This window comes from Lepidochelys olivacea, assembly GCF_965140295.1.
Source record: "Lepidochelys olivacea isolate rLepOli2 genome assembly, chromosome: 27".
Lineage (NCBI taxonomy): Eukaryota > Metazoa > Chordata > Testudines > Cheloniidae > Lepidochelys > Lepidochelys olivacea.
The window spans coordinates 4893525-4916425 of NC_140437.1; the positions used below are offsets into that span (position 1 = coordinate 4893525).

Here is a 22901-nt window from a genome sequence, read left to right on the forward strand (position 1 = left end):
CCTAACACCACCAGCCCATCAGCCATCCAAGCCCCCTCCTCTGGGCTAGGCCAGCCCTGTCATGAAGAAACGCACACCAGTCCCTTTGAATCGTTGCCCTGTAATATCCCTGACACTGGCTACTCTCAGAAATCCCAGCTCCTCAGCTCCCAAAGGAGCAGTGGGCCCCAGTTGACCAGCTTTACCTTAAACTCCCCCCGCCCGCTCCCCGCCACTCCTACGTCACACACAGCACGTCTAAGAAAACGAAAGGAGGTGTATTTATTTAAGAAAGAACGGAGAGTTAACTAGAAACAAGGAGGTGTGGTGGAAACAAATGGTTATGATACAAAACAAAATGCACTCCCACTTTTTGTGCCAAGGTCATTAATAAAAATGTTAAATAAGGTTGGTCCCAAGACTGATTCCTGAGTAACTCCACTAGTAACCTCCCTCCAGCCTGACTGTTCACCTTTCAGTAGGACCCACTGTAGTCTCCCCTTTAATCAGTTTCTTATCCACCTTTCAGTTCTCATATTAATCCCCATCGTCTCCAATTTAATTAATTGCCCATGTGGAACTGTATCAAACGCCTTCCTGAAATGAAGGTAGATTAGTTCTACTGCATTTCCTTTGTCTAAAAAATCGATTATTGTCTCAAAGAAGGAGAGCCGGTTGGTCTATCAAGATCTACCTTTTGTAAAACCCTCTTTTATTTTATCCCAATTACCGTTTACCTCTATGGCCTTAACAATTTTCTCTTTCAAAATTTGTTCCAAGACCTTGTGTACAATTCAGGTCAAACTAACAAGCCTGTAATCTCGTGGATCACTTTTTTCCTTTCCCTTTCTTAAAAATAGGAACTATATTAGCAATTCTCCAGTCATAGGGTACGACCCAAGTTTACAGATTCATTAAAAATCATACAATCTCAGAGTTGGAAGGGACCTCAGGAGGTATCTAGTCCAACCCCCTGCTCAAAGCAGAACCAATCCCCAATTTTTGCCCCAGATCCCTAAATGGCACCCTCAAGAATTGAACTCACAACCCTGGGTTTAGTAAGCTAATGGTCAAACCACTGAGCTATCCCTCCTTGCTATTGGGCTTGCAATTCCATGTGCCAGGTCTGTTAGTTAATATTTTTGGGTGGAGATTATCTGGGTCACCCAAATTTAGTCCCATTAAGCTGTTTGAGTTTGACTTCCACCTCCCATGTGGTAATTTCTACTGCCATGTCCTCGTTTCCTTACCAAACCTGCCGCTAATCCTCAGCTCCTCATTACCCTTATTAAAAACGGAGGCAAAGTATGTGTTGAGGTATTGGGCCAGGCCTAGATTATCTTTAATCTCACTGTTTAGCAGCCCCACGTTTTCTTTCCTTGAGTTCTTTTTATTTACATGGCAAAAGAACATTTTACTGTTGGCTTTAATTCCCTTTGCAAGGCCCAGCTCTTCTTGGCTTTTGGCCTTTCTCATTTTTCCCTGCGCTTTCTGACAGCCAAGGGGTAGCTTTCCTTGCTGATCCCGCCCATCTTCTGTTGAGACGGATAAATACCCTGCAAGCTGTATGTGTTGTAGTGAGCGTGGCAAATTGGAGATGAGTGAGTTGTTTGCAAAGACCAGGGGAGCGTCTGCTAAGGAGCCTGGGTCACAGCTGCCACCTCTCTAGCTGGGGCAGGGAGCCGGGGCAGAAGCTCTTGTACTTTTTTCGATTTGTTACTCTGTTTTTTCTGTTCTCCCATCCCCCAAGGTCAACCCTGAAATGTAGCCAGCAAACTGTGACGCTAATTTTTGCATCAATTTTCACCCTTTTTTTTTAAATGGTAATAAACACTGAGACATTCCTGAGAAAAACCAAAACTAATGGGCCATGTGAACAGCCCATAGAGCCCTTGGGGTGTAAAGTTAATAGATCCCAAGGCCAGAAGGAACCACGGTGACCATCCAGTCTGACCCCCTGTATAACAGAGGCTGGAGCCCTGCCCCGAAATAACCTCGAGAGCAGATCTGCTAGAAAAAACATCCAGGCTCGATTTTAAAAATTGTCAGGGATGGCAAATCCACCACAATGCTTGGGAAACTGCTCCAGTGGTCTATGACTCTGTTAAATATTTACATCTTATTTCCCGTTTGAATTTCTCAAGCTTCAGCTTCTAGCCACTGGATCGTGTTACACTTTTTCTCCTAGACTAAAGAGCCCATTATTAAATCTCTGTTCCCCACGCAGGTACTTATAGACTGGGATCAAGTTACCCCCAAATCTTCTCTTCATTAAACTGAACTGGAAATCCGGGGGGGGGGGCGCTGCAGTGAGGGTCAGTGGCGGGGCGTGTGTGGTTCATGAATCCCATAGAACAGCCTGTAGCTCCCTGCTTCAGACACAGGCAGGCTGCTGGTTGCAAGGGCTGTTTGAAAGGAGCCCTGGCCCAGACGTATTGTTCTTGCTCTGTTTCTGTCTTTATTGCTGGGGCAGGCCTTGCTGGCTGGTTATGATTTCCTGGGCAGCGGGCGAGCACTCCCCTTCCCCCCGCTATGAATGGTGTGACAGGCGGGGTGCTGGAACAAGCTGGACTTGACGTGTTGGCCGTAGTCTCACGCTGTGGGCCAGGGTGACGAGGGTTTGTCATCTGATGGGGCCAATAATTGCTGATGCCAGCGGCACTGCCAGCTCCTACAAGCATGTGACACACGGAGCGTGTCCCCGCCTTAGCTGCAGCAGGGTAGCGGTCGCGTTTTCTGCACTGAGCACTGACCCAGGCTGTTGCCTCCTGAGACAAGCATCAGAGAGGGGCAGAGGGCAGGGGACTGACTCAGAGCTGAAGGGGAAATGAGGCAAAGGGGCATGGAACCAACGGGCCCTGATTTCCACAGAGCTGGCCGAGGATCTGGCCCGTCACTGTGATGGGGGGATACAGGGGGGGGGGGCGGACACTGTCTTTTAATCAGCAGCTCAGCCTGAGAGATCCAGCCAGGGAGAGAATATTTGCCCCTTCCCCCCCACTCCGAGACAGAACTGGGGGAAGACGCATCCCCTGAGGCCCACCCCAAAGGGTGTGAGGAGGCTGAGAAAGGGCCAGGAGGGGGTGCTCTACTCTTCAAAGGGAAGGACACCCTTGTAGGACAGACAGCAAGAGGGAGAAACGCCCCCTCCCCCCCAGAGATGGCAGTAAGAGAGCAGTGGGGGGCAAACATTCCCTAAGGGCACCATCTGCCTCTCAGCACAGGAGGCTGAGGGAGGGGGATGCCTACTGCTGAGACCCCCAGCCAGAGCTGTGCGCTGTGAGAGGGGACAATGATCCCGCAGCCCCCCCCCCGCCTGCTGGGGCCAAGAGCAATGCGCTGCAGGGAGAGCGGGGGACGGAGTGATTCTTCTCTCCCGTCGCCCCTCACTCCTGCCTGAGACGCTCACAGCAGGGAGTTGCCCTGGCAGAGGCTTGTGAGCTGTTGCACCAGCAGCATCCCAGAACCCAGCCAGCATCACTCCCCCAACCCCCGCCTGCTGGAGCTGTGGGGGTCCTGGGCTCCGGGTGTGGGTGGCAGGGGCCTGGAGCCCACCCTGGGACTCAGACTGCCAAAGGAGACAGAGCCCTCCCTAGGCAGGCAGCACCAGCCCCCCACCCGCTGCCTCCCCCGCTCCTGCTCCCCAGGGCACCGTGTGGGGCTGAGGGCAGGGACGGGGTGTCCTCCAGAGGCAGCTCAGCCCTGGGGGTGTCCACGCTGCAGCTGGGAGTTCCCAGCCTGGCAGAGAGGAAGTGGAAGCAGAGAGGCTGGTCTAGGCACTTCAGGCTCGATCCTGCCGTCCTCACAGGCCAGACTTCCTGCACACTGAAATGGATTGACTGGGGATTTGCCTGTTTGGGGACTGCAGGATTGGGCCCTTCTTGTCCGCTCTGTGGCTGCCTGCCATGTCCTGGCCCAGTGGGAAGCAGAGCGCAGCAAGGTTCACTCCCGGAGCCCAACAATGCAGTTAAAAGGAACGAGGGATGAGGGAAAGAGCCAGACTGGAAACAGAGCACCTCCTGTAAGCCATGCCGCCAATGCCAGGCAGAGAGCCCATGACCTGCGGCACTCACGGCTGGTCAGTTCCAGGGCCCTCCTCTGCATTTGGTGTCTGCGTGTTGCTGCCTCTCTGTACAGTCAGCCTGGCACTGCATTCTGTCTCCCCTAGGGCACTGGGGGCCCTGCACACGTAGTGCCCCGTGTCCTCCACCGAGAGCCTCGCAATGGCAAGGGAGCAGCTTCCATTCTCCTCCTCCTCTATGCGGAGCCGGGGAGATTCCTGGATAGGGGCATTGTTCCAGAGCCACGTCACCTCCGGGTGGGGAAAACCTGCCAGGGAAGAAGGCCACAGTGATGGGTCAAAGGTCCACCAGGCTACCCAGAATTTTGGGACATTTATTTGACCCTACTGGGTCTCCCAAGTTGGGTGTCACATCACAGCCTCTCAGGTCCCTAATCACCCTGCACCCAGTGCCGCACTGCTGTGTCCTCTACCAGGGACACACACATTCAGCAGCATGGCGCCTAACACCATGCCAGGTGTTAGTCCAGTACAAGATAACCACCTAGTGCATCAACGCCCCCTTTCCTAGAGTACCAAGGTATCCCAAGAAAGTCTCATCCAAGCAGCAATGCTGCTTAGCTTGTGAGAGTTCAAAGCACACAGCTGTGCAGCCCCCATTCGTGCACAAGGCTCCCCCTGTTGCACAAGAGTGATTTAGGCCCTGCAGAGCCTGTCCTTGAGGGTGAGCACCCTGCCAGGGGACATGCTCCAAGGTCATTCCAAGGACTTCAGTCATTGAGGGGGTGGGAATAGCCTTGCAGGCTTTCATAGGAAGTTACCTTCAACGTGACACTGGAGGCAGGTACTGCTGCCTTCCGTTGCTACTTGGTCCTTCAGCGGCTCCAAGAAGCTGGGCCCCTGCTCCATCTGCTGTGGCAGGAAGGTGAAGATCTGATCCTCTTCCTGGCTGTGGCCCAGCTCTGGGGACCGGGGACGGTGGTGGGGCGAAGCGACATGTTAATAAGCGAAGATTCATATGCAGAGCAGATGGCTGCAAAAATCTGAGTCTATTGATTATAAAACTAGAACGATCCAAAAATGAACACGGCCCACACGGATCAAAGAGTTCATGGACTGACAAACTGATAGGTCTAATGGGCAGAAGGGACCATGGTGATCAGCGCAATCTTATGGTGGCCTGTGTTATACAGGAGATCAGACTAGCTGAATTAATCCCCGTTTGAACTAGAGCAAATCAACAAAACATCCAGTCTTGTTTAAAAATCTCCAGCGATGGAGAATCCGCCACGACCCTGGGCAAGTTGTTCCAATGGTTAATTACCCTCACTGTTAATAATGTACATCTTATTTCCAGCCTGAATTTGGCCAGTTTCAACTTCCAGCCATTGGCTCTTGTCATAGCTTTGTCTGCTCAACTGAAGAGCCCGTTACCAAATATTTGTTCCCATGCAGGTACTTATAGGCTGCGATCAAGTCACTCCGTAACCTTCTCTTTGTTAAAACAGGTTGAGCTCCTTAAGTCTATCACTACAAGGCATGTTTTATCAATATCCTTCTTGAATTGTTGACACCAGAACTGGACACCGTATCAGCTCAACAAGCCAGTCAATTGATCAGTCAAATAATGTCAATTGACTGCCTATTATTTGACCATGGCCAAATATTACAGCAAGAATGCCCTGATGTAGGTAATGGCCTATCTTTTTTCATTGCATCATGGTGCTCTCTGTTGGCAAGTCTACTTAAAATGTCTTGACCACACACTTCAATACATGCTATTGCCCCTTTTTGGGAAAAAGCCGAACTAATTGAAAGTTGAGCATCTTGACTGGCTGGAATCTTCTAGAGCAGACACCCTAGGCCTATCTTTATTTGTATACCAGGCCATCAGTGTACATGGTGGTTTACAAAGCACATTAAATATGGAAAAAGACATGGTCCCTGCCTTGAAGAGTCTACAGTCTACCCTGACTAGACAAACACGTAGAACTCAACTCCCAAGGGAGTGGGGGAGGGAGAAGAGGGGTCACAGTCACTAACCCTCCTCCCCCAACATAAAGAGAACAGATGCACAGCCATTAAGTAGCTTGAAGAGTCTGTTATAGCAGGGGGTTGGACTAGATGACCTCCTGAGGTCCCTTCCAACCCTGATATTCTAGGATTCTAGTTGCTCTGGGTGTTTTATTTCTGTTTAATTTCATTCCTCTTTTGTAACTACAGCTGGTAATTATTTTCCTTTTTAAAGCTTCATTTCATTGTTTCACATTTTTCAGAGTTAAAAATCTTGGTTTTTGTAATTAGGTCCAAGTATCTGAGGGCAAGTCTGCATGACCGCACTACCCTGGCACACCTGCGCCACTGTCGTGCACCTGGTGAAGACGCGCTCTCCCGTCGGCTACTCCACCTCCGGGAGAGGCGGATGCTATGTGGGCAGGAGAGCGTCTCCCGCCAACATGTGGACACCGCTTTAAGTCGATGTAACTTACGTTGCTCAGGGGGGTGTCGTTTTCACACCCCTGAGTGACGCAAGTTACATCGACTTAAGCAGCAGTGGAGACCAGCCCTAAGTCTCACCGATTGGAGGCCACAAATTCTTACTTTATTTTGTTACTGTTCTAATAATTAGCGTTTTAAAATATTTTACCATTTTTGAGACTATTTGACCAATTAGTCAAACATCTAACCCTAACATCTTCCAGCAGCGGTTGTACTAAATGCAATTGAACAGGGCATAGTCACCAAGCGGGTATATTTCTCCTGGGGTCCCACAGGGATTAGTTCTTGGCCATACACTATTTAATATTTGTATCAATGTCCTAGAAGATAAAATCCTCACCGATAAAGTTTGCAAGTCACACAAAGATTGGAGGAATGGTAAATAAGGAAGAGGACAGGTCACTGAGAGCGAGATCAACAACATGCATTTCATATAGCTAGATGAACACAGGCCACACTTACAGGACAGGGGACTGTATCCTGGGAAGGAGGGACTCTGAGAAGACTCAGAGGTCATAGTGAATAATCAGCTGAACATGGGCTCCCAGTGCGACGCTACGGCCAAAAGGGCAAATGCCATCCTGGGAAACATGAACAAGGTTATATTACCTTTGTATTTGGCACTGGTGTGATGCCACAGGTGTGTCCAGCTCTGGTGTCCCCAGTTCCAGAAGGATGTTGGTAAATTGGAGCGGGTTCAGAGAAGAACCATGAAAATGAATAAAGGATTAGAACACCTGCCTTACAGTGAGAGACTGGAGGAGCCCCATCTAGGCCATGAGGGAGATTCGCACACCCAAGCCATTCTTTTTAGGTGAAAAATCTAAGGAACTGTCTCAGACTGAGGTGTAAACAGGAAATTTTGGAACAAATGGATAAATTAGACAGTAATAAGTCACCAGGCCCAGATGGTGTCACCCAAGGATTCTGAAGGAACTCAGATGTGAAACTGCAGCACTAGTAAGTGTTGTATGTGTCCTATTGCTTAACTCAGCCTCTGTACCAGATGACAAGAGGATAGCTAATGTGATGCCAATTTTTAACAAAGGCTCCAGAGGTGATCCTGGTAGTTACAGGATGGTAAGCCTGACTTCAGTACCAGGAAAATTGGCTGAAACTATACTAAAGAACAGAATTATCAGACAGGTGATGAACACGATATGTTGGGGAAGAGGCAATCATGCCTCACCAGTCTCTTAGAATTCTTTGAGGGGGTCAACAAGCACGTGGACCAGGGTGATCCAGTGGATATAGTATACTTGGACTTTCAGAAAGCCTTTGACAAAGTCTCTCACCGAAGACTTAAGCAGTCATGGGATAAGAAGGAAGATCTTCTCATGGATCAGTAATGGTTAAAATATAGAAAACAAAGGGCAGGAATAAATTTCACAGTGGAGACATAAATAGCGGGGTCCCCCGCAGTGTTCCCTCTAATTTTTTACATCCTTGTGCGGAATGAATTTTGTTATGTGCACCAATATGGAGGTGATGTGTGGCGGGGGTGGGGGCCAAGGGGTTTGGAGTGTGAGAGGGGACTCAGGGCTGGGGCAGAGGGCTCTGGCTGGGAGTGAGGGCTCCGCGCTGGGGCCAGGGATGAGGGGTTTGGGGTGCAGGCTGCCCTGGGGCTGCAGCGGGGAGAGAGGACTGCCCCCCAGCTCTCTCTTGCTGCAGCAGCCCAGGGCTGGGGGAGAGGTGTGTTTCCAGCCCAGGCCCTGTGGCTGCGCACCTGTGTGGCCCTTGATAGCCTGTTGTGTGGCCGCATGGCCACGCAGCTTAGAGGGATCTTAGGTCCCTTAGGGATCTGTACTGGGACCAGTGCTGTTCAACCTAGTCATAAATGATCTGGAAAAGGGGGTGAGGTGGCAACATTTGCCGATGATCCTAAACTGCTCAAAAAAGTTAAGTCCAAAGCAGATTGCGAAGCGTTACAAAAGGATCTCACAAAACTGGGTGAGTGGGCAAGAAAATAGGAGATGAAATTTAATGTTGATAAATGCAAAGTAATGCACATTGGAAAACATAATCCCAACTCTACATATAAAATGATGGGGGCTAAATTAGCTGTTACCACTCAAAGAGATCTTGGAGTCTTTATGGAGAGCTCTCTGAAAACATCTGCTCAATGTGCAGCGGCAGTCAAAAAAGCGAACAGGATGTTAAGAACCATTAGGAAAGGGACAGCTGAGAAGACAGAAAATATCATAATGCCACAATATACATTCATGGTCCTCCCATCTCAAAAGAGATATTAGAATTGGTAAAAAACAGAGAGGGCCACCAAAATGATTAGGGGCCATAAATAGCTTCCATATGAGGAGAGATTAATAAGACTAGGATTTTTCAGCTTGGAAAAGAGACGACTAAGCGGGGTGGAATATAATAGAGGTCTATAAAATCATGACTGTTGTGGAGAAATTAATGGGGAAGTGTTATTTACCCCTTCACAGAACACAAGAACCAGGGGTCACCAATGAAGTTAACAGGCAGCAGGTTTAAAAACAAACATAAGGAAATATTTCTTCACACAACGGACAGTCAGTCAACCTGGGGAACTCATTGGCAGGGGATTTTGTGAAGGCTAAAAGTATAACTGGGTTCAAAAAAGAACAAGATAAGTTCATGGAGGACAGGTCCATCAATGGCTATTAGCCAAGACAGTCAGGGATGCAACCCCATGCTCCGGGTGTCCCTAGGCCTCCGACTGCCAGATGCTGGGACTGGAGGACAGGGGATGGATCACTCAGTGAATTTCCCTATTCTGTTCATTCCCTCTAAAGCATCTGGCACTGATCACTATCAGAGACTAGATACCGGGCTAGATGGACCACGGGTCTGACCCAGTGTGGCCGTTCTTAAGTTCTTATTTACCTTATCAAAGAGAAGATTAAGGGGTGACTTGATGACAGCATGCAGGTACCTACCTGAGGAGGAGATTTCTAATCGGAGAGGGCTCTTCAACCTAGCAGACAAAGTGCTAACAAGATCCAATGGCTGGAAGATGAAGCTGGACACACGCACAGCAGAAATAAGGCACGCATTGCTAACAGTGAAGGTAATTAACCCCTGAAACAACCGTACCGAGGGCTGTGATGGATTCTCCATCACTGCAAGTTTTTAATTAAGATTCGATACCTTTTCTGAAAGATCTGCAATGGCAACTAGTGGACTCTAAGCAGGAATCAATTCAAGGAAGTCCTATGCTGTGTCATGCAGGGGGGCTCACTGGATGATCACAGGGGTCCCTTCTGGTCTTAAAACAAAAAAACCTATGAATCCATGAAAAAAACTCAGGCAAGATGGCAGTGAAGTCAATGGGTCAAGGAAAAATCATTTTGAACAACTAGCCAGCCCCACAACATCTCCTTCCCTTGAGGGCATCTGCCTTAGCTTGCCAAGATGGACCTCCGTCCTAGAGTTCTTCCATGCTGCTCAACAAACTAGATATCTAACAAGTGACAGATAGCCCAAATGCTGCTAAAATGCCTTCTCCCAGCTCTAGCTAGCAACAGACTGAGGGATGTCCATACACTGAGGTTAGATTACTGTAGTTCTCTATGTACCAGGAGGAAATGCAGCCATGCAAGACCTCCAGCTGGTTCTGCAGACACCAGCTCACCAGTTAAGTGGCATATGTTTAACAAAGCCCATCACTCCAGGACTCATTGTCAACAGCCTGATCCTCCAAGCCTGCAGTAGATGGGCTTGGACTGCTCCAGAGACGACCTCTCTCCATGATGAGGCTCCACCAGGATGGTGATGTTCCCCAGGCACAACGGGATTGTTAACACAGTGGGCGTTGGGAGGACACATCATCCAGAGCTTTCCCACAATTAAATTAAACCCAGACTGGTCGGCCTGCCTGTGGCCAGAGAACCATGGGGGAACTAAGCCTCTTCTGTCTCTCAGCACCGAGCTGCCATTTCACAAGGGTGAATGTGGGAACAACGAAGCCAGGAGTGGAGCGGGAGTCAGCTGGGTGGGGAAATCGGGGGATCGCAGCAGGTGGGCTCTGAGGCAGAGGCTGGCATGGTGGGTGCGGGGGGACAGCCTGGGGGCTGGAGGAGATGGTGGGTGGGCAGGCGAGGCTGCTGGTCGCGTGGAGGTGGGAGCCGTGGTTGGGTGAGCTGGTAGATGTCACAGGGAGGGCAGGGCTAACTGAGTCAAAGAGCCCCGGGGCGCAGACAAGGAGCCTATGCCAGTTGTGTGTGTGTGTGGGGTGTGTGTGTGTGTGATTAACACATTCTGACAGGCTGGGCCATTACCTCCCTTCTCCTGGGCACTGGGGGTGGTCACCGGGTCATCCAGCTTGTGGGCCAGCCGGGACATTCTCCGCAGGGCCAGCACGGCGTTGCCTGTTTTCTAGAGAGGAAAGAAGCAGTGAAGGTTCCTAGAGGAAAAATCCCAGCTGGCTGGGAACGAGCGACCACTCCCCTACCCCCTCAGGTCCCGAGCACAGGCTGGCCAGTGCCGAAGGGCAGGAGACCTCTCTGCCCCCAGAGGACAGCGGCATGGGCATCCCCGGCTCCACGGCAGAGGGGAGCTCTCTCCTGAAGCCCCTTTCCCAACCAGGCCATTGCACGGCCCCCCGCAGAGCGCGGGCCACACGCTGTCCAGCAGGCAGAGTGCAGCCCCAACGCCAGCAGAGACAGCATCAAAACTGGCACCAAGCGCACCTGCCACTTCTGGCGGGCCAGGAATCGCCTCATCCTCTCCCTGGACAGAACCTTCCTGTCGCTCTGCTCAGTCTTCCGCAGCCAGGGGTGCACGAGGGCCTGGTCGCTGGGCAGCCGGCAACTGGGGGCGACAACATTGAGGGAGATGGGCAGTGATCTCCGCATTGGGCTCCAGGCTCTGTGGCCTGGCAGGAGGTCAAGTCAGTGACAGCTCAGCCCTCACAGGCCCCATTGCCTGGGCTCCAATCCTGGGAAGCAGGATGCTCTGGTCTTGGTGTGAGCTGAGGGGGCCAAAGAGCAAGGGGGTGGCAATGCCTCTTTGGCTCCTGCTCCCACAGGCATGCTGCCCTCCCCAGAGGCTCCATGGGCACGGGGCCCTATGTGCCTTCTGGGATTTCCATTTATCCCAGTGTTGCCAACTCTTGATGTTCTGCAGTGACCACGGTACATGGCCATTGCAGAGCCCATTTGGAGATGCCAGGAGAAACTCTAGCCTCTCACAAAGCTCAGCCGTACCAGAAGCCAGCAGAGTTTGTCCCCTCCACTCGCTGCCCCACAAGGAGGGTGGGGAGGGGAGCAAAGAGCCAGCAGCTCAGTAAGCCCCCACACCACTGGGAGCAATGGGGACAGGATGGTGCCTCTGCTGCTCTCTCTTGCCCCCAGCACCTGCCTGGATAGTGGGTGTCACGGAGTGTGGGGGAGTCCAGGCCCTGCCCCCCTCTTCCTGGGATCCACTGAGACTCTCAGCCAGCCAGTAAAACAGAAGGTTTATTGGACAACAGGAACACAGTCCAAAACAGAGCTTGTGGGCACACCCAGGACCCCTCAGTCAAGTCCTTCTGGGGGAGCAGGCAGCTTAGACCCCAGCCCTGGGGTTCCCTGCGTTCCTCCACCCAGCCCCAAACTGCAAACTAACACCCCCCTCCCCAGTAGGGTCTCTCCTGCAGCCTGTCTTCACATTCCTGGGCAGAGGTGTTACCTCCCCCTCCCGGCTCAGGTGACAGGCTCTCAGGACTCCCACCCCCCAGGGCACATTCCCAGGTCAACACTCCCCAGTGATAGAGCAGGGTTAGGAGCTCCTGGAGCTGCCCCCCAGGTCCTGGAAAGGGGGTGAAGAACAGGAGGAGCAGCAGAGGTGATGCTGGGGGATGGGGGGAGGAAAGCATAATTAAAAATTGAAGTGAATTATATTTAGCTATTGGGACAATTATGAGATTTTATTAAAAGCTAAAAAATTTATGGCAATTGCTAGATAATGCATATAGGTATTGTGACAAAGCTCTGTCCTTGTCTCCGTGGGTCCTGCGTTTCCTGGCGGATTTCACTGTGACCCTCCACATAGCCCTTCTCTCTCTAGAGGCAAGGGTCACAGCTTACTGAGCCATTTTCATCATAAGCCAGCAAAGGAGATGAGGAGAAGCTACCCTCCCTTGCACAGTCTCTGTTGTCTCCCAGTCTCAGTGATTAATCAGGGGCAAAGCGGGGAGCCTGGGCCCGCCCCCTACTCCAGGACCCTAATAGTATCAGTAGCTGATTTTTTAGAAACAGGATGCTTATAATTCCCTGGGCCACTTCCCCACAGCAGCCCCCACTTCCTCAAGATCCACTTCACCCTGGTCTCCTTCCTTGTGCCTGATATGGTTTGTGTTTGCTCAGTCTCTCCAGCAGCACGACTTCCTGCTACAGCTCCTGACACATGCACCCACCTGACTAACTGGGAGGCTTTTAACTAGTTTCAGCCAGCCCCTGATTGGCTTCAGGTGTCCCAATCAACCTAGCTGTCCTCCCTGCCTTTTGGAAAGATCTTAATTGGCCCCAAGTGTCTTAATTGACCTGGAACAGCTGCCATTTGCTTAACCTGGTAACAGGGATTTGTTTAGCCTGTGGCTAATATATCTATCTCCCACTACTTTACTATAGCCATCAGGCCTTGCCCCATCACAGAATGTAGGTGTTACCAAAAGTATACAAAGAGAAGAAGGGTTTAAAGTTATTTTTGAAATACTTTGATTCTGACTGAACTGATTATTTTAAAAACTAATATTTGGGGGGTTATAAATATAGTCACTGCACTGACATACAGAAAACTCAGAGGTGCTTGGGGTTGTAAAGATATTCTTGCATGGAGAGCTCTGGGCCACTCACATAAACCTTGATTGAAAAATACTAGGAGACTGTGATACGGATAGAGAGCACTTTGTAGTTTCTCGGGTGTTTGCAACATCCTTTCTGGGGAGTGTGCGTCTCTCAGTTATCAAAGCCTAAGTCTCACCAAGTTCACTCTAAGTCCAGCCTGCTCAAAACTGTGTTCCCACTATTCAAAGTTGGTTTGCAGGGCCTCCCAATCTTCTGCACATATCACTAAGTCATCAGCAAATAGCAAATTCCAAGGCTCCCTTCATATAGTCTCACTTATCACATCCAAGACAATGGCAAACAAAACAGGGCTCAGCGCTGAGCCCTGGTGCAGGCCAGCATTTTCTAGAAATTCTCTACAGGAGTCCCATTTGGTTTTGGCTGTGGTAGTCATGCCATTGCATGTAGCCTGGACAAGACAAACACATCCTTCCAGCACACTGCTCTGACACTAACTCAACCAAACTAATTCTCTCGGGACATGACTGTACACCTTCCCCAAGTCCACAAAGACCATCTCTTTTCTCTGAACTTCTCCATAAGGATTCATAGACCATACAGAGCATCAGTTGTACTCCTTCCCAGTGGAAATCCACACTGACCTTTCCAAATTTCAACTCTTCCACAGAGATGCTTTTCAATATTCTTCTCCCATATTTTCATAGCATATGACATCAGCTTCATTGGGCAATAATTAGCATACAGTATAATATCTCCTCTATGTTTAAAACTGGGCACCGCAAAGATTTTATGCCATTCATCTGGCATTTTGTCTTTCTTAAGAATATAATTGAACAGACTTGTAAAATATGTTCTGCCTTCCCTTCCCCATGACTTCAGCGCATCCACCCGTATTTCACCTGGCCCAGGTGCACTCTCATTTTCTCAAGTGCCTCTACAATCTCTTCCTCCTGCTTGCAGTCTATCACGCCCCGGTTTGGCTCACATGTTCTTAGTTCCTTCAGTTCTCCTCATTCATCACTCTTTCAAAACAGTCACTCTGGACTTCAGCGATTGATTTACCATTCGTTTGCAATGTACCCCGCTCATTTTAACAGGAGAAAACTCGTTCACATTCCCCTTTGATTTCTCTCTTGCCTTAGAGAGTTAGTAGGTGGTCTTTTCTCCCTCATATCCTCCTAGTCAGTTACCCAGCTTGTCATTTGTAGCCATTAACAGCAGCATTACAATGATATTGAAATAAGTCTCGTCACTTAGGACTAACCCAAATAAAACAAAGACTTAACCATTTTGTATCAGCTCCATTCTAATTCTCCTTGAGCATATCTGAACCCTCCAGATTACAGCACGTCTCCATCTGAGTGCACACACACACACACACACACACGAGTAGAGGGGAGTTAAAGTCAAGACAGACTAAAACTCATGGCTTGATTATGTTTTTTAAATCATGATTGGTGGGGCCAGTCTCAGGATTTTTAAGGATCTGACTCATGGTCTTTGATGTCTCGAGGTTGCCAATGCTGTTATCAGGCACACATTCACACAACCTGTGGAATTCTTTGCCGGCAGATGTTGTGAAGGCCAAGACTATAACAGGATTCAAAAAAGAACTAGACAAGTTCATGGAGGATCGGTCCATCAGTGGCTATTAGCCAGGCTGGGCAGGGATGGTGTCCCTAGCCTCTGCTTGCCAGGAGCTGGGAATGGGCGACAGGGGATGGATCACTTGATGATTCCCTGTTCTGTTCATTCCCGCTGGGGCCACTGTCAGAAGACAGGGTACTGGGCTAGATGGACCATTGGTCTGACCCAGTATAGCCATTCTTATGTTTTTATCCAGCATCACCCATTCTCCCAGGCATTGGCAAACCCCCTGGGCTCCTATCCCCACCCCCAGGGAGGCCTGTCTCCCCATGGAAGGTGTCCCTCCCAACCACCTACTCAGGGCTGGAGGAGGAGGTATGTGTGTTGGGAAGGGCCAACCTCACAGTCCGCAGCCACAGCTCTGCACCTGGTGCCGCTCCACCCCACCCCCTTGGAGTGCTCTTTCTGCCCCCCTCCCCGAACACTCTGGGTAGTACCGCTTCTCCCTCCCCGCAACATCAGCTGCTCTACCGGCTGTCTTTCTGCAGTAGCTCGCTGATGAAGTCCTTGGCCTCCTGGGAGATCTCCGAGAAGGTCTCCTCATCAAACTCCCACTGGGCAGCCGTGATGTTGTGCAGCGTCTCCATGTCACTGTTCCCCTGGAAGGGGGAGTCCCCACTCAGCCTGGGGAGCAAGAGAAGAGGCTGTTACTCGCTCAGCCGGGACCTCTGCCCCAAAGGCTGTTAACGGGCAGCAACGTACAGGATGTAGCAGATCACGCCGATGCTCCACATGTCCGTGGTGAATCCCACTGGCTCAAAGGCGATCACTTCCGGGGCCATGAACTCCGGGGTGCCGTGCATCACCTTCACGGGGCTCTTTGGATCTGAAGGGGCAAGATAAGAGCAGTCCAGCATCCCCATCCCTGCAGACCGTGCTTCCCCCAGCCACAGCAAGGGATCAGCACAGCCTCCCGTGTCCATGTCTCCGGGATCCCCCACTGCAATGTGCTGCCGCAGCGATTACCCACACGCGCAGGGTAGCAGCACCGAGAGCCCAGAACTGATACTGGAGCCCATTGTGCAAGGTGCTGCACAGTAGGAGACAGGCCCTGCCCAAAGAGCTGACAGCCTGGATCCACAAAGGGCAGAAGGGGAAACAGCGGCACAGGGAGACTCGCCCAGGGTCACCTGGGATAGAGAGCTGGTCTACTCCAGCTCATACAGCTCTGAAGGGCCAGCCTGACACCAAAGTCAGGTGCATTGACTGACCATGCCCGGGGAGCTGGTGTGCTGGGGAAGAAGGGACTGCAGACTAGCAGGGACTGTCCCTTGTCTCAGCCCAGCAGGAGCTGGGGAGCTGGTTTTGTGCTCTCCAGTGCCAAGGTGCATGGGCAGAACCCAGATATTTGCATCCCAGGTGGCATGTAACTGAAATGGAGCTGAATTTGCAATAAAGATGGGGAATCTGCTTGGCAGGTTGACAGCACCTTGCTTCTGTGGGTCTCCAGTGCTCTGCAGTCAGTCAGAAACAAAGCCCCCCAACTCCCCTGCAAGGGCCACGTCACTACCCTCACGTTACAGACAGGGAGACAAAGCACAGAGGGGCTGTGACATGCCAGCAGTAGAGCTGGGAATAGACCCTGGTCCCCTGAGCACCAGCCCACTGCCCTGCCCAGTGTCTTAGCTCTACAAAAGTGGGCAGGAAACATTGCAGGAAAGTCCCTGTAGCTCCAAACGCCCCAACACCAGCCTTTCTGGGGGTTTCAGCTTCCAGCCAGAGCCAGGGAGGTGCATTGCAAAGACACAGCCACAGAAGCAAGCCGAGGCTCAATGCATCCTGAAGAGACCGGCGGATTGGGCGAGCCCTCGCCATAGCTGGGGGGGCAATCTGCCGGGACGCCGGGCACTGGCAGCTCCGACTGACTTCAGCGCCCCCAAGAGCCAGGCCCCAGGAGCGTTGTGGGGACTCCCCAGTGTGGAAAGTTTGGTTGCAGTTTTGGGCAAAGGGTCAGGCTGGTTATTTCCTGGGACCCCTCTGCCCACCCCTATTCCAGACACATGGGGAAGTCCCCACTTGTTGGCCCGGATTCAGCAAGGTTTGAAACACAAGCTCTGCTGAAGAGGGACGGACTCAGGAACATACTTCAGGTTAAGCACGTGCAGCAGCACTTTGCTGAATCGGGGCCTCTCCCCCTGTGGAGGCAGCGTTCGCTCCGGGACAGGGAGATCCCAGGACAGGGCTCCCCAGCCGGGCCCTTCTGGCTCACCCAGTCTCCGTGCCAGGCCAAAGTCGATGATTTTGACCCAGTGGCTGCTTGTGTTGACACAGACGATGTTCTCGGGTTTGAGGTCCAGGTGGACGATGCTCTGGCGATGGACGTACTGGATCCCCTCCAGGATCTGCCTCATGTACTGAATGCTGGTGGGCTCCGTGTGCTCGAAGTCGTCATCCACAATCCTCTCAAAGAGCTCCCCGCCCGCGACGCTGCCGGGAGCAGAGGGGGAGTCTGTCCTAGGAATTCACTCCGAGGGACGGCTTTATCTTGTGCCCAAGGCAGTGCCGGCCCAGACCCCACTGCCCAGGGACCTGGCTCAGGCACTAAACTCAGCTAACAAGTACATGGAGAAGCCGCCTGGACACAAGGAGCAGGGAGCAAAGACACCCAACCAAGTCAAATCTGGAAATCTGTGCAAACAGCCCTCCCCCACCCTGAACCCTCTCTTCCCGGTAGGGGATGGAGGCTGGAGCCCTGGGCACTGGCCCATCTGGAAATCCCATAGTTTGCAGTCCCTTCTTGACGGTAAAGTCTCCGGTGGGAAGAGGCCAGGGCAGGGGTTCTGTAGAGGCTAGATTTGCACCACCCATGCTGCAGCCGCCTGAACTCCTAATGCCAGAAAGCGGGGTGGGGGGCTCAGCCGACGCTGCCCACTTCAGGGCTCAGCCTCCCATTCAACTTCGATTGACCGTCTGCAAGCCCCCACGGGCACACGCACCAGAATACATGGAGCCCAGGGCAGCAGGGACGGAGCCTGCGGAGGTGGGCTGTCTGCTATCCCCTTCGAGGTGCAGCCTGAACACCTGTGCACAGAGCAGTCCCCTTCGCCCCCCACCCCCACGCCGTGTCCCTGGCGGCGAGCGAGACCCCCGCTCCCACCGCCCTGTACCTGCCCAGCACGCCCCGCTCACTATTCCATCACCATCACCAGCTCCGCCCGGCTCTGGAAGGCCGCAAGGCACTGCACCAGCCTGGGGTGATGCAGCAGGTTCATCAGCTCCACCTCCCCGCAGGCTGCCTCCCGCTCCTTGGGCGTCCGCGTCCGGAAGTATTTCCCTGCCCGGATCTTCCCAGTGGCCTTCTCCTGCAGCTTGTAAACCATCCCGAACTTCCCACTGGGAGAGACGAGAAGGAGGGACTGTCTCCTGCTTCCCGCCCAGCAAGGCAGCTTGCACTTCCGTGCCTGGCCTGCTGGGGCAGCAGCTTGCAGTGGGAATGGGGAGCTCCAGGCCAGCTCCTAGGTGTATCCCAGCAGCACCCAGATTTGAACTAGACAGCTGGGGATCCCCAGAGAGAACTGGACAGAACAGACCATAGCTAGTAAAGCTGGCAGACAGCGACAATGAAAGTCGATTGTCAGCTCTTTGGGGCAAGGACTGTCTTTTCGTTCAGTGTCTGTACAGCGCCTGGCACGCCAGGGGCCTGGGCCAGGACTGGATCTCCTAGGTGCTATGGCAGTGGTCCCCAAACTGTGGGATGCGCCCCCCCCAAGGGGCGAGTGGAGTAATATTCTGGGGGTGCAGCGGGGCCCGGGCTAGCCCCAATGGGGGGCAGGGAGGAAGTGTCACCCAGCTCTGCCTCCAGCCCAGCTCCAGTCCTGTGCCCAGCTGTGGCCCCGGTTGTATGCTGCATATGCCTAAGGACGGCCCTGTGGCCAATCACGACAAAGCAAGGAGATACAGGAAAACGGGGCCCGAGGCCAGGAGCTTCAGCTATCCCATCCGTTCATACAGCTAGAAAACCCTGGTCATTTACATCGACACCTTCCTGTCCCCCAGCCAGCTCGGCCCATCACCGTGGCCTCTGAGCACCTGCATGGCTTTACAGATTAGCTGCATTAATACTCAGAGGTCTGGTTGTGCCGCATGCCGCAGACACAGTGAGGACTGCCTCTGCCCAGAGAGTTTGTAATGTGAATGGCCAAGGGGTGGAAGGGAAAACAGCGAGGCAGAGAAGGGAAGCGACTTGCCTGAGGTCACCCAGCAGGTCAAGGACAGGACCTGGAAGAGAACTCAGGTCTCCTGTTGCCCAGCCCTGCAGCCTCTCCATTACACTCTGCCATAAACACACACAGAACCAGAACAGGGAGGGCCCCCTTCCCTGCCCTCCCCGAGACATTTCTGCTGCGCAAGCCAGAGCCACAGGGCATCTCTGGGGACAAGACTGTCCCGGCACTGCAGAGTCCGGTTGTTGCAGATGAACCCCACCATCGACTTACGCCCCAAGTTTCTCGAGCTGGGTGTAGAGGTCTGAAGCCTTCTCCATGGTGTTTACTGTAACGGTGTGGTATTCAAAAGCCTCCTTGCTTCTCCCACCTGCAGGGAGAGAGACAGGGCTGAGTGGTGACAAGCAGCTGAGTGACACATTAGCAAGGATCCCAGCCTGATACGAGGGAAGGGCAGACAGAAGACTCCTGTGTGTGTCTCTTTCTGTCCTCCGCTATCCTCTTATCCTCGCTCTCTCTCAGCTTTTCTCCTGGTCCCGAGACCAGCCACGCCGGGCAGCACCAGTAGGATGGGAGGAGACGGCCCATCCAGCTTTGTCCTGCTTGAGCAGGACTAATGCAGGAAAAGGGACCTGCAGATATTGTCTCAGACTGGGGAAGGGAGCCATGGTCCAGAGCAACAGCTGCCATGCTAGTCCAGAGCATCTGTCTCAGGCTGACCTGCTGCTTTGGACTCCGAAAACTTCTGTATTTCTCCCAACTTTTCTCTTCTCCCCCTTTGCCTTCCTGCTTTTGACAAGACAAAGTAACCACCAATCACAGAGATCCACTCGCAATTCAGTAGCGGAACTAGCCCTTTCCTTCCCAGGGCTGTCTGGAAGCATAAGAGGCTCTGTCCAATATCCTCTTTCTGGAGCAGGGTGTGACGAAGTGGAAATGTTCTGTTATATTTTTATGATTCCTAGGTGTGCTTCAGTTTCCCCTCTGTACTTTGCTACCCAGTGGCGGTGAAAGGGTAAAAAGCTGCCCTTGGCACAGCAGGCAACATGGGGGCGGGGTGTCAGGTGACTGCCTGGGTGGGATGAATGGGTCGTTAATGGCCTGGCTGAAATGGACCCATATCAGTGGAGGGTCCACAAAGATCATGGAAGCCCCACAACTGAGAAATTGACACTTATCCCGGGGAATCTCCGGCAGGTGGAGCACGGGAACTCAACAAGGGCATGCAGGAGCTGGACAATGGACCGAAAGGTGTTGGGTGGCTGGAATCCCTGGGGGGGAGGGATCGCTCAGTGGTTTGAGCATTGGCCTGCTAAACCCAGGGCTGCGAGTTCAATCCTTGAGGGGGCCATTTGGGATCTGGGGCAAAATTGGGGATTGGTCCTGCTTTGAGCAGGGGGTTGGACTAGATACCTCCTGAGGTCCCTTCCAACCCTGATATTCTATGATTCTAATACAGGTGAGCTCTTGGGAGAAACGTGGCAGGTCTCAGCTGGGACTGACACAGAGAGACCCAGAGGGGATCCCAGGCAGCTTGGCTGCGTGCAGCACCCGGACTCATCTTATCCTTTGTTGCTCTGTGCTGACCCCAGGACTTCCCAGTGCTGCGTCCAGCTGACTGACAAACCCTGCTCTGTTCTGAAAAGGCTGCCAGGCCTCACTGCAAATACTTGCCGAGGGGCTTTGGTCCCTGAAGAGTGTAAACATCTGTAACCAGGAGGCTGTCTCACTCACTGGGCAGAGGCTCAGCCTTGGAGGTGTGGCCTTAGGGAAGAGCGGGACCCCTTGGGTGACCGGCACACTGAAGGGGCTCCTCCAAAGGACGGTTTAAAGCTGGGGAGGAGCTCAGATCCTTCTGGATCTGGGACAGAGGAACTTGGTGGAGTTTGGATTAAATTGGTTTTGCAGAACCATTCGATTTCAACCTCAAATGCTTTAGGTTTTGTTCCTCTCTCTCTCCCCCTCCCCCCAACCTACCATATCTAGACCTGGGCAGGAAGCGTTTGGTGTGTTTGCCATGGGACTAAGCAGGCCAAGGTCTCTGTACTCAAACCAAAGCCCAACCCATGTTTAACTATTTGGTGTTGTGCAGTGGACGTGGTCATGTTAACACCTTTGACTCTCTGGGACCAATTATTCCATCCAAATGAACCCAACAGAGACTAGGTTGGGTTTGTGTTGGGCAGGGTCTAAATCCTGGGTCACAAGCACATGGAGGCTGGGACCATGTCTGTGCAGTCCGTACAGCTCCTAGCACAAACCGGCTCCCTAGGCACTGCGGCAACGTGAGAAACAGGGTGGGACGGAGCTGGAGTGGAGTGAGAGGATGAGGGTGACCATGGAGACAGGGGAGATCCAGGGACAGGAGGAGTTGGGGGCAGGGAGACAAGAAACCTTATTGGCGCCATGGGAGAGGGAGGGCAGGGAGCCAGCACTGCTCACTGGTAGTCACAGGCCCTGCACCCCCCACAATTTGGGGCAATTCTCTGTTAGTTCAGTAGGGCCCGAGATGTTTGGTTCCCACTGGCTCAGCATGGCCATGGCGTGCTCCATCGCGACAGCTCTGCCATTCCCATCACCCACAGATTTGTTACGTTCAAACCAGAGTTGATTTAGTTCCACTCCTGTTACACTTTGCAAAATAAACTCTAAACACTGGGCTCAGGTGCCCCTGACTGGGCAGAGCCCCCCCGATCTGGGTCTGGCTTGGCCTGCCCATTGGGCAAATAGCTAACGACCTCCCCTTGTCAAAGGCGTCATAGCTGCTTGAAGGGTTTGTAAGTTCATTTCCCCAATGGCAGTCGTGGTGGCTGCCCCAGGCAGTGGCAGGGACAGGGTGGGAGGGACTGAAAGGTGTCAGTCCGCTCATTCAGCACCTTACCTTCTCCTTGGGACATCCTAACCACTCCTGGCTGGGGGCGCTGAGCCCGTAGGTGCTGGCAGCTCAGACCTGGCACTGGTTCTCCCCTCAGGACTCCAGACAGCTCTGCCCCTGCTAGGGGGCAAGTCCTGCTCAGCGTGTGCCACTCCCACGTCCTGACCCACTGGGCTTCCACCAGGTACTCTGGACCACGCTCCCTGTCGTAACACGGGCTGGCCCAGGGCAGGCTGAGCAACTGGACAGACAGTAAAAAGAAAAGGAGTACTTGTGGCACCTTAGAGACTAACCAATTTATTTGAGCATAAGTGGGGATGCAGAGGGCTTCCCGGCTGGTGGCTTGGACTGCCTGAAACCCACAGGGGAAGGAAGGAGGATGTTACTGGAATGGGACAGGAAGACTGGGCCCAAGCAGAACATGGAGGGATCCAGGCTCTGGTACCTCCCACTCATCCCCACCCAGGAGGCCAGGGTCCCAGGTATGTGGGGCTCTCTCGTCCACCCTCTGCAGCCTGGCAGGTGGCAAGGAGCCACGACGTGAAATACATACACTAGGGGGGCTGGCTGTCATACCACTGTCCCTTCTGAGAGGGGACCCCGCGAGAGGGACACACACAGCCCGGCTCCCTGCCACCCAGCACCTTGAGCCATCCCCTGCAAAGTGACCCACTCTGATCCGGCAGCACCTCACACCCACACTGCACAGGGGAGTGATGGCACCAAGTGCCGGGCTGCAGAGAATCAGCTTTCTGGGGAGCAGAACTCCCTGAGAACAGCCTGACCACCTCCCTCGGCCCCTAGGCAGGCACTTCAGGCTCCAGGGCCCCTGCCAGCTGGGTCCAGTTGCCCAGAGTGCCCTGTGGGGCTACCTGCTGTAACCAGGGTGTCACCTGGAACCCAGCCTCGGCCCTTTCCAGGGTAAAGTGTGTGAGCGGGACCCTTAT

At 52.8% G+C, this 22901-nt stretch overlaps 1 protein-coding gene across 3 annotated transcripts in view; it reads right to left on the bottom strand.

The window, feature by feature from the left end:
• Positions 1-241: 241 nt before the first annotated feature.
• LOC311513653 (myosin light chain kinase, smooth muscle-like) overlaps positions 242-22901 on the bottom strand; it is a 28237-nt gene continuing 5577 nt past the window's right edge. Inside the window, exons 2-11 of one of the 3 annotated variants that reach the window (XM_084615620.1) lie at positions 21961-22074; positions 19353-19449; positions 18046-18249; positions 17126-17343; positions 15619-15742; positions 15388-15540; positions 11173-11293; positions 10762-10858; positions 4822-4962; positions 242-4308 (exon numbers count right to left, since the gene is read on the bottom strand). In XM_084615620.1, coding sequence (XP_084471746.1) covers positions 4049-4308; positions 4822-4962; positions 10762-10858; positions 11173-11293; positions 15388-15540; positions 15619-15742; positions 17126-17343; positions 18046-18249; positions 19353-19449; positions 21961-21976 — 1431 coding nt within the window. In that variant the 5' untranslated portion in view covers positions 21977-22074 and the 3' untranslated portion in view covers positions 242-4048. Of the gene's footprint in view, positions 4309-4821; positions 4963-10761; positions 10859-11172; positions 11294-15387; positions 15541-15618; positions 15743-17125; positions 17344-18045; positions 18250-19352; positions 19450-21960; positions 22196-22901 lie in introns of all 3 variants that reach the window. The other 2 variants (XM_084615619.1, XM_084615621.1) reach the window with 2 other exon arrangements.